The sequence below is a fragment of the Lutra lutra genome, chromosome 5, assembly GCF_902655055.1.
Source record: "Lutra lutra chromosome 5, mLutLut1.2, whole genome shotgun sequence".
In the NCBI taxonomy this organism is placed as follows: domain Eukaryota; kingdom Metazoa; phylum Chordata; class Mammalia; order Carnivora; family Mustelidae; genus Lutra; species Lutra lutra.
The window spans coordinates 136,326,058-136,336,861 of record NC_062282.1 but is presented as its reverse complement, the minus strand read 5'-3'; the positions used below and the strand labels follow the sequence as shown (position 1 = coordinate 136,336,861).

The 10,804-nt window shown below is 55.1% G+C and overlaps 2 protein-coding genes across 23 annotated transcripts in view; both read right to left on the bottom strand.

The window, feature by feature from the left end:
* Positions 1 to 2,532: 2,532 nt before the first annotated feature.
* On the bottom strand, positions 2,533 to 7,839 carry DDX41 (DEAD-box helicase 41). Its single transcript, XM_047731265.1, has 17 exons — positions 7,666 to 7,839; positions 7,474 to 7,584; positions 7,057 to 7,216; positions 6,910 to 6,984; positions 6,745 to 6,805; positions 6,479 to 6,615; positions 6,131 to 6,203; positions 5,852 to 6,005; positions 5,639 to 5,775; positions 4,671 to 4,833; positions 4,320 to 4,451; positions 3,962 to 4,033; positions 3,734 to 3,830; positions 3,447 to 3,596; positions 3,290 to 3,361; positions 3,065 to 3,175; positions 2,533 to 2,886 (listed from the first exon to the last, which is right to left on the bottom strand). The coding sequence occupies exons 1-17, from the start codon at positions 7,690 to 7,692 to the stop codon at positions 2,750 to 2,752; spliced, it is 1,869 nt and encodes a 622-aa protein (XP_047587221.1). The 5' UTR covers positions 7,693 to 7,839; the 3' UTR covers positions 2,533 to 2,749.
* A 2,535-nt stretch (positions 7,840 to 10,374) lies between these two features.
* FAM193B (family with sequence similarity 193 member B) overlaps positions 10,375 to 10,804 on the bottom strand; it is a 31,799-nt gene continuing 31,369 nt past the window's right edge. For all 22 annotated transcript variants that reach the window (XR_007127372.1, XR_007127375.1, XR_007127370.1 and 19 more), the window contains one exon: positions 10,375 to 10,762. The gene's annotated coding sequence lies outside the window, so the exon portion shown is untranslated. The remainder of the gene's footprint in view (positions 10,763 to 10,804) is intronic.

The window sequence follows — 10,804 nt, the reverse complement described above, 5'->3', positions numbered from 1 at the left end:
CTTAGAGCACTTTCTTGCATTTTCTCCCCAACTTGGGACCTCGGTCCAGGCCCTGTCGGCTGCCCTGAAGGTCCATGTAGCCAGAAAAGAGTTTGCTGGGTGTTCTCATGAGCTCAGTTCTCATGAGCTTTCTGCCCAAATCAATATCGATTTGGGCAGAAAGCCCAGCATTGTGGAGCGATTCAGGTCACACTCGTGCCCGCTGTTGAGAGCAGTTTCTGGCTCGGTGTGTGTTGCCACCATCTGGGAACTCGGGCTGGGAAGACTCAGTTTTGTGAGCGGTGAAGTCAGAAGGACAGTCTTTGGGAATTCTCCTGGATAGAGGCATGCTGGTGGCTTCAAGGGGTTTGGTGTCAGGAACCCTGGGGTGAATTTCGTGCCTGACACTCGGTGAGTCAGGTTATCCCACAAGTTTTCTGTTTCCTCCTTAGAAAACTGCCAGGAGGTAATGTTCTTAAAGTAGAACCCTCCTGCACTGTCGGTGTGCATGTGGGCTGCTGCAGCCACTCTGGAAAAGAGTATGGTTGTTCCCCCAAAGGCTAAAAACCGAACGACCCTAGGATCCAGCAATTGCACTCCTAGGTATTTCCCCAAAGGACACAAAAATGCCCATTCAGTGGGCGTACAAGCACCGTGATGTTTATAGCAGCATTAACCACCATAGCGAAATGATGGAGGGAGTCCCAATGTCCATTCACTGAAGAATGGAGAAAGAAGACATGGGAGATTTATATCTATATCTATATCTACACACAGTGGAATAGGACCCAGCTTCAAAAAGAAGGAAATCTTACCATCTGCAAGGATGTGGATGGATCTAGAGTGGATTAAGCTAAGCAAAAATCAGTAGGACAAGACCAATACCCTATGACTGGACTCCTATGGAATTTCAGAAAGAACACAGATGAACAGAGTGAGGGGAGAGAGATAAACCAATGAGGAACAGACTCCACCTTAGAGCACAAACTGAGGGTTGCTAGAGGGCAGGGGTGTGGGTGGAAGGGTTAAATGAGTGATTGCTATTAGGGGGGCACTTGTTGTGATGAGCTCTGGGTGTTCTATGCAGGTGAGGAATCACGAAATCCTACCCCCGAAGCAAAGGAATTATCACTGCAGGGAAACGAATTGGAATTGAAGTCAATGAAGGAAGGCAGAAGACCCTGTTCTGCTTCATGAAGAGCGAGGTAAAAATGGAGTGATTTTCACTCTCCTATTCTGTAGATGATCATTTTCAAATACACCGTGGTAGGATACGCTAGTTTCTTGTTGCAGAAGGAGCCCTCAGAACGCTGTCATGAAGATTCAGATCTCAGAGCTTGTACATGTTCCATTCACATGTTCCTCATAGTTTGCCCAGGTACAAAGGTAAGTGGAGAGAAATAGGACAGAAGAGGAAAGGAGGTGTTAAGCATTCAGGAGGTAGCCTTTTCCCTTTCTCATGAAAGACCTGGGCCAGCGTAATTTTGGAAGAAGAAGGGGGGATCCCAGAGCTTTGAGGCAGATGGGAGTTCCAGGTCTGCCTAGAGCTGACTGGGGTCCTTGAGGTGAGCTGAGCTAAGGGCATGGCAGGCCTGATCTGCCAGTGCTGAGGCAGCTTCCTTGGGGTGCTAAGTTGAGGGTTGGGTCAGGCGGCATGTCAGGCTGCGGGTTTGTAGCCAGGGGGCTGCACAAGGTGGGGGTGTCCTCAGGGGGACATGCAGGTTTCTCCAGCTCTGAAGGGTTCTGCATAGCTCCAACAACACAGAGTTTCCATCTGGGTGGCAAGAGGACTCCAGGGGTGTGGCTCCAGGGTCCCGAATCTGGAGGGCTTGGGGCCTCTGGGGACGGAAGCCTGAAAACTCAACCTAGGGCCTAGACCTAAGCCTAAGGTCATGGCAGGCCAGATCTGCCAGTGCTGAAAATGAAAACCCAGGGGGCTGAGTAGAGGGAGGGTTTGGCCACCCATGCGCCTGGGTTTTAGAGCGCTTTCTCGCAGGGTTTGGGCTGCAACCACTCAGGACCTTCGGCTAGGCCCAGGCGGCTTCCCTGAAGGCCTGCGCAGCCGGAAGCGAGTTCACTGGGGGTTTCCGGCCAATTCTCAGGAGCATTCTCCCCAAACTGATATTGATTTGGGGAGAAAGCTCATGAGAATTGGCTGGCATTGTGCAGTGATTCAGGTTGTGCTCCGCCTGCTATTCAGAGTGCTTTCTCACTACCTGCGTGTTGACACCGTCTGGGAACTTGGCCGGATCCACCTGACTCCCCTGAGGGCCACAGCTGAGGGGAGCTTTCCAGGGCCAAAGTTGAGGGAGGGGTCAGGCCAAGCCTCAGGCTCCACGTTGGTGGCCCGGTGGGGCGCCAAAGGAGGGGTGGCTTCCAGGGGTCATGCTGGTTTCCTCCAATCTGAGGGTTTTGTGCAGCTCCAAAGGGCACAGTTTCCTCCTGGGTGGTGGTGGGAGATGCCAACTCCCCTGCCTCATAGGGGCTGTGGAGGTCAGAGCGTACAGCCTGTCCAGGAAGCCGGGATCAGGGAAGGAAACACAGAGGCAGGGCTGGGCTGAGACAGGAGAGCTTTGTGCTTTAATGACAGCAGGAGTAAAGGGGAACAAAAATAGTAATTCTGGGGTACACAGGGCGCAGGCAGCCAGGCCCAGCCTGGCCCAGCCCAGGCCAGCTGGGCGGAAGATGCTGGCTTTTTGTCCAGGGGGTTGGTGTGTACAGATGGTGGCTGGAGACTGAAGTCTCTCGGAGACAAGGGACGGCAGAAGCCTCAGAAGTCCATGGAGCTGTGGGCCAGGTAGTCCTTGCGGCCGATGTTGCTGACCTGCTTGGTCTGCATAGCCTCGAGTTTGGGGCAGTCAGTGATTCGATGGCCCAGGCCCCCACAGAAGGCACAGCCACGCTCTCCTAGGGACACGGGGGTGAGAGTCAGCATGCTTGCAAGACCAGGCTCCACAGCCCAGACCTTGGCTTCCCATTAGGTCCCGCCCCCAAGCCCTCTGATGCGCCACCTGGACATGTTTTGTGGTGCTCCCGTTATGCTCCCCCCACCCCCCACCGGCCCGTGTCCCCCGCCTGCAGTCACCTCCAATGTCCAGCATGGACTCATCTCCACAGTGTAGCACCTGCAGCACAGGGGGCACTTTCTGCTTCGCCTCCAGCAGCAGAGCTTTCAGGTCCATCAGCACCGACTCGTCTGGGGGGGGTAGGGAACTGTCAGGCCCAACCCTAGGCCCCGCAGCCGGGACCTGGGTGGCCACAGCAGAGGACCCCGGGGACAGCTGAGGCGATCCCGAGGGGGCAGCCTTACCACAGGCCTTGTTGATGAAAGTGGTGGCAATGCCCGTGTTCCCAGAGCGCCCGGTGCGGCCGATACGGTGCACTATGGAGAGGGAACAGAGCCTCTGACCTACTGCCTATGGGGCTAGGGGCTAGCCCACCTCCCTGACCCCCACCAAGCTCCCCACCATAGTTTTCGATCTCCTCAGGCATGTCATAATTTATGACATGCTGGATGGCAGGGAAGTCCAGGCCCTTGGAGGCTACGTCTGTGGCCACCAGAACATCCTTCTTGCCTTCCCGGAACGCCTCAATAGCCTTGGTCCGTTCCTCCTGGTCTGGGGAGGGTTAGGCAGGAGCTGTTAGAGGGACGGGAGTCTGGGGAGTAGCGATGGGCCCACCAGGCAGGGAAAGGGGTTAGGAGAATGGTGGCAGTAGCAGCAGAATCCCTGCCTACGCAGGCACTACCCCTGACCTTTGCCCCCATGGATGGCCACTGCCTCGACCCCCTTGAGCAGCAGGTACTCATGGATGGCATCCACATCAGCCTTCTTCTCCGCAAAGATGAGCACCTGGGAAGCACCGGGAAGGCCAACTTCAGTCACAGGAGCTGACCCCAACCAACCTTCTCCAGCATGCTGCCCCCACTGCCCCCTCCCTCTCCTGCCAGGGGTCCTGGGCTAGCCTGGTGGGCTACACTTACGGGTGGGGGTGTTTTCTGTAGGCATTCGAGCAGGTATACCATCTTGGCCTCCTCCTTGACATATTCCACCTCCTGCCATCACAAGGGCCAGGTCAGGTGGGCCTGCAAATGGGCTCACGAGCCACGGCCCTGCCACAGAGCCTGGGCCCCCAGTCCTAGCTGGGAGGAAACCAGAAGCCTCTTGCCATAAAGCACTGGGCGCCCAAAGAATGTTTCTTGCTAAAGGCTGGAGATTTGAATGAAACCCCGAGTGCCCACAAGGGGGCCCCTCAACCCTACTCCAAGAGCTTCCACATGGCCAGGCCATATCCAACCCTCATTAAGTGAAAAACCCTGTTCACCAGGAGTGTCTGCCCACCTGAATGACATCCAGGCTAGCAGCCCCGGCGCGCCCCACGTTGATTGTGACCGGCTTTACCAGGGCACTCTTGGCAAAGTTCTGAATCTTCTTAGGCATGGTGGCACTGAAGAGTAAGGTCTGTCGCTGGCCCTGAGGAAGAGCAGGGCTAGGACTGAGGGCATGCTGAGGCCTGGGAAGACCAAGTAGCTGGGATGTCATGCTGAGGCCTGGGAAGACCAAGTAGCTGGGATGTCAAGCCCCGAAGCAGGGCCAGTGGGTGGGCAGTGCTAGGCCTCAGGGCCTGCCACAGTTGAATGGGGTGTGCTGGGTAGGGTGGCAGGAATGGCCTAGCCAGGAAGGGACGGGCACCTTGAAGTAGGAGAAGATGGTGCGGATGTCACCCTCAAAACCCATGTCAATCATGCGGTCAGCCTCGTCCAGAGCCAGGTAGCGGCAGATGTCTAGACTGACCATCTTCTTCTGCAGCAAATCCATGAGGCGCCCAGGTGTGGCTACCATCATGTGCACACCGCTAGGGATCAAGAGAAGACCCTGAGGTCAGGGTTACCTGCCCACCCCTGCACCTATGGGCTGGCATCTGCTCATTCTGCTCTCTGGCCTCTTTCCTGTCTCTCCTCCCCTGTCCCCTCATCACTTCTAGCATCCTGTCCTACTTGTAAAACATGTCTCTTCTGGATGGGGCTGCAGCCTTCTTGACTACTGCTGTGCTCCAGAGCTCCTCCCCAGCCATGAATCAACCCTGCCTGACACACCCTTCCCTCTCTAGAAGACAGCGGTCCTGAAGCTCCAGCCAGACCACACTATGTGCTCCTGCACGTCCCTTTGTAGGCATTGATGGGCTCACCTTCCTGGAATGCTAAATTAATCCTTTCTCTATCTGACTCTTCCCTGAGACCAGGAATGCCTTGAAAGAAGGGACTGGGTGTGGCCTGTCCATAACCCCAGAGCCTGGCCCAGGTCGAATAGCACTGTCTGCTGGGGACTGCAGATCTGGCCCTGCCCTAGTGTCTCAGCCTCCATTCTGGACCACACTGAAGGATCCTGACCTTCCTGGACATCTTGGATCCCCCACCTCTGTGTCTTCTGCCCAGAATGCCCTGACCGCCAGATGCCCCCATTCCATCTGCTGTGCTCCCACAGTACCTTACCTTACCACATCCCTCTGTCCCACCCCAACTGATCTCCCCATTAGACGAGGAACTCCTTGAGGACAAGGAGGCTTCTGTAAGGGTCTGCAGGGGTAGCTAAAGCAAAGGGCCCTTTAGCTTGCTGAGTGGCTCTGGGGAGGCCCACAGGGTGGGGGTGCCTGTGCTCACTGTCGGATGGTTTCCATCTGCTCTTTAACAGACATGCCCCCGATGCAGAGAGCGCAGCGCAGGAGCGGGGAACTGTCCTCCTGCAGTAGGCGGCAGTAATACTCCAGGATGCCATGGGTCTGCCGGGCGAGTTCCCGCTGTAGGCACAAGGCAGAGGTTGGCACCAGAAGTCAGTCCTGTCTCTGCCCTGCCCTCTAGCCTGGTCTGTCTTACCGAGGGGCAGATGATGAGTCCATAGGGCCCTTCGCGCTTGGAGAAAGGTAATCTCTTTTCTTGTTCCAGGCAGAACATGATGACAGGCAATGTGAACACCAGTGTCTTGCCTGAACCCGTGAAGGCGATACCTATCATGTCACGGCCAGATAGTCTGTTGGGAGAGGAGAGACCCGAGGATCAGGTTCAGTAGAATGTAGGGAATGAGTCTTCAGATGGACACTGAGTGACTGCTCCTCCCCATCACTGCCCCTACAGGGCTCCCAGGTCCACACTCACATGGTGGGGATGCCCTGGATCTGAATGGGTGTTGGGTGGTGGATTCCCTTCTTCTTCAGGCCTCTCAGGATGGCTACGGAAAACAACCTCAGCATCATCCCTGTGTCTCACAGATACTTTATAGGCCCCCAAAGCTCTAAACCCAGCACTACCCCCTTCAAGTTACAAATGAGGCCCAGAGAAAGAAAAAGAAAGACTTGTCCAAGACCTCCACGATAACTGGAGCAACTGAAGTTCAACCCCAAGTCCTTCCATCTCCACTGGCTAGACCCATCTCTGCAGATGCTGAGCACAGTGGGGGCTGGGACACAACCTTACAATTGTCTGACTACCAAAGTTCCCAGGTACCTGCAGGAAATTTCATTTCCTTGAAGCTCTTGATGGGTGGTGGGATACCATCTCCTTCCACCAGGATGTGGTACTTCTTCCGAACCCGTTCATGCCGCTCTTCAGACATGCTCAGGACATAGCGGGGGGGTGTCCAACTGTGAGTGGGTGGTGGGGGTCAAGAGAGGCCCCAGGCACAGCTGGCTCTGGGGTACACCTGCCAGTCTCAGCCACATACCATTCCAAGTAAAAGTGAGTGACTGTCTTCCCCAGACTGAAAAACATACCTGGTTTTGATTGGATCGTCGTATGTGATTCCCTTGGCCATCTCCTTCACTGACATCAAGGCTGAGGAGACAGACGTGGCTCAGGGCTGGCTCTTTCTTCCCAGAGACCAGGCCCTTGAGGGGGTTGTCAGTCCACCACCCACCCTGCCCTGACTACAGCCACACCTCGGCCCTCAGCCACACTCTCCAGGATCTTTTCCTCTTCTTTCAGCTGCTTCTCCTTGGCAGACTCCTTGCGGGCTGAGGAAAGCAGCAGATATCAGACACCAAGCACTGCACTAAGCTGAACCTCCCCGCTGCTCTACAGCCCACCTTCAGCCTTCTCTTTGAGGTGCTGGTGCTGATCCAGGAGGCTGACGTTGGACTGAGGGCCCAGCGGGATATCGTCCTCATCTCCCCGGGGCTCGCTGCCGCTGTCCTGCTGCTCCTCCTCCGCAGCTCCTTTGCGCCTTCGTTGCAGTAGCTTCTGGAGCTGAGGTTCCACCAGCGCCCCGCAGAACCAAGCCCAAAACAGAGAGGCGCATTGGGCCCAGTGGGCCTGCGTCAGGATCTTGGCTTTTGGGAGAGGAACCTGTCCCCTGCGACGTGGATCAGGTCGCCCGCCCCTCGTTCGCCGGAGGGCCACGGTCCCGAGTACTGACAGCTCGCTCCACTGGCGGCCACCTCCCCGCGCCGCCCCTCGTCCCCGGCTCCCACGCCCTCATTCCTCTTCCGAACCCGGGCCCTCACCAGCAGTTGCCGGCGCTGTCGCAAAGGTACGTAAGGCACATAGTCTTCGTCGTCCTCATCCTCCGTCTCGGAGCGGCTTCCCGTGGCAGTTGCCTCGTCGGTGCGCGCCCGCTACAGATACACAGCAGTCAGGCTCAGTCCCCCGCTTTCACGGCCGCTCTCCACCCGCGAGAACCCCTGCCTCGCTCCTACCTTCCGCTCGGGTTCCGAGTCCTCCATCCTTTGCTGCACGCATGCGCGCCACGGTAAAACCCCGCCTCAACTTTTGAGTGAAATCCAATCAGATGTGAAGCGGAACTTGGGCGCCTAGCAACGACCTCTGGGTGCCGGGTCGCGCAGAGGGACAAACTTTCTTCGGAGAACCTGTCAGGCCGCGCTGGCGTCAAAGTCCCTTGGGCGGCTGCGCATTTGTTGCCAAGGGCCAGGGCAAAGCGTCAGACAAGGCATTATGGGACGCTGGAAGACTTGGAGCATGCGCTAAAGGCCCACAACGCGAAGTCTGGCGGAAGGTCCCGAGTGGAGACGGCTGATCCCGGAGATCAGCCGTCAGCCGTCAGCTGGCCGGCTGCGAAACCTCGCCCAGAGTCTGACGTCATCCGGCACGATCCGGGACGGAGCCAACTGGGACCCCGCCGGGGCCTCCATCCCAGGCGCGGGGACTGGGTGTGGCTTACGGAAAAATGAATCAACTTATGCTGCAGCTCTGACTGGCGTCCTAGTCTATGTGAGACAACACGTATGTTCAGAGTGATGAAGGATAAATAAAATGCTGGTGACAAGTGTTTCGCTGAGGGTCTGTACATACCTAAGGAGCGATTTTTATAGTAAATGCTGTAATAGAGCTTGGAGTAACTCACTGCCTGCGGAACCAGAGAAGTCTTCGAAGAGACCTGCATCTGAGCTTCCAGAGGTGTGGACTCAGAACAAGGGAGTGGAGGAAAGAGAAGCTTTCTGATTGAGGATTCTGTAGGAGTGAAGGCTTGGCCATATGCCAGTACAGATTCCTCAAAGAACAAAAGCACGTGGCCGGCTGCTGTGGGGTGGGGCGGCCGGCGCTAAAGCTGGATAGGGAGGCTGGGTGGGCCCAGAGTATGCAGGGCCCTGACGGTCGAAGTAACTTCAACTTCAAGGGGTACTTCATTTATATTTAAACATTTTATTTCGACAGAGAGCGTGCGGCGGTGAGGGACAGAGGGAGAGGCGGGGTAGAATCTAAAGCCAACTCCATGCTGAGCAAGAGTCTGACCTGGGACTGGATCCCACGACGCTGAGATCAGGAACTGAGCAGAAATCAAGAGTCGGAGGGCTGAGCCACCCAGGTGCCCCTCACTGGGGACTCTTAAAGAGGAGTGATGTGTCAGTACTACTTTTTTCTTCATTCATGTATTTATTATCAGCACATACTGGGCATTGTGCACAGCGCTGAAGCAGATAAAAGATGAACAAGACACAAACCTGGCTTGTGAGTTTATGGATTAGTCGAGGAGACAAAAATAAAACAGGTCTTAAGGTAAAGGAGAAATATTCTAAGGCAGATAAAGTAGTACTTTTCCAAGCACTGCAAGACAGGGCAAGAGGATTCTCCTAGTAAAAGTGGCCTTTCAGCTGGAATGTGAAGGATAAGCAGGACATGATGAAGGGAAGGTAATTTGGGAAGAAGGAAACGTGAGTAAAGTTGGGAGACCTGTGGGTGCCAGGCCTGGAGGGAGACTGAAGTAATCTGGTGGGGCTGGAGTGAAGTGCGGGGAGGCAAGGACCAGGCACGGAAGGCTCTGAGCACCATCCACAGGTATTTCTCTGTAGGTAAAGCAGTTCCTTGACCAGACAGGCAATTTTGGAATGATGAAGCAGAATTTTAGGTAGCTATGCCAGTTCAGCTGCAGGGCAGGAGCCCGGTGCAGGAGTTGAAGGGAGAGAGGAACACAGATAATACGTATGCAGAGGCAGGTTTCACCAGGGCACATGCAGACTTCCCTGGAGATTTGGAAGGGCCACAGACCAGGAACTGGAAGCCTGTGGGTGATTTAACTTCTTTAGAAAAGAAAGCTGGCACTGACTGCCCATGGTGGGGATGAACCTGGGAGGAGGGGAAGGGAGAGGGAACAGTTTCCAATCCTGCTTCCCAACTCTCTATAAAGCGCTCTTAGTGACTATGTGGCCACAGCCTCCACTGCTCCCCCACACAAGGTTAAGTGTCAGCTTGAGGAAATGACAATAGGGACAAGGAGGTAGGACACAGGTGTGTGTGACGCAGTTTGTTTGTTTTTTTTAAGCAAACCTATTATATTAAAATCTGAATTTTCAAACCAGATCTACAGGAGGTGGAAGGTAGGAATGACGTAGTTTGCTTTACTTTACAGAAGGGTTCATTATCCTCAACTCTCAGGTACTTGGGCTGTATGTGTCATTCCCACTGGAAAGTCTGATCTAATTTACAGAAACTCCATTTACTCCACTTCCCTTGACCATGTCAATAACCCAGGCTACAGAAAAGGCTTTGAGGTCTTTCCCAGACCACCTCTCACAGTAGCTGCCCAGACACAGAGTCTCACCGCACCATCTCACAGAGGGAAACAGGGCATGGGGAAGGGACTGTTCCAGGTGACACACCGGGGTCCTCCCACCAGGAGAAAGTGCACAGATGCTGCTGTTATACAGGCCTCAGCTCTAACTTCTCAGCCAGACAGAGTGCACTAACGTCACTTTCCTGTCTTGGCTTTAGTTTCCTCATCTGTAAAATGGGGTAACAGTCCCACTTAGAACTGTTGTGAGAATTAAGTGCAAACTGCCAAACTGCTACCACATAATACGTGCTCAGTGAGGCTAATGACCAAGGCAGACCCCATGCTTGAGTACATTCCTCACCTCACCCCTGCCCCAGACCAGCAAACCACAACACACTGACTGTGTCCAAATGTTGCTTTATCTTTCGGCAGGAAAGATCTTCACAGTATCAAAAGTAAAGAATTGAAAAACAAGAACAAAAACAAAACCAAACACAAAGAGAGCAGTGTTGGGCCAGCAGTACCATCAGCCCCCGGCCCACAGGCCAGTCCAGCCCCCAGGCTCTGAGTGAGGGGGCTGCGTAGCACCAGGAAGCGGCTCTGCGGAGGTCTTGAGGGGCCCCAGCACGGCACAGCATCCATTCAACTTTTGGTTGGTCCAGGACGGTGAGGAGCAGGGAGGATCTTGGGCAGGTGGGTAGGGATGTGGAGGAAGAAACTGTAGACCTTCAGCTGGCAGTTGGGGGGTCTCAGGACACCCTGAAGCAGCTCGACCCGGCAGGGGGCTGAGAAAACAGAGCATGACCGTACCGTGAATGAGCCTGTGT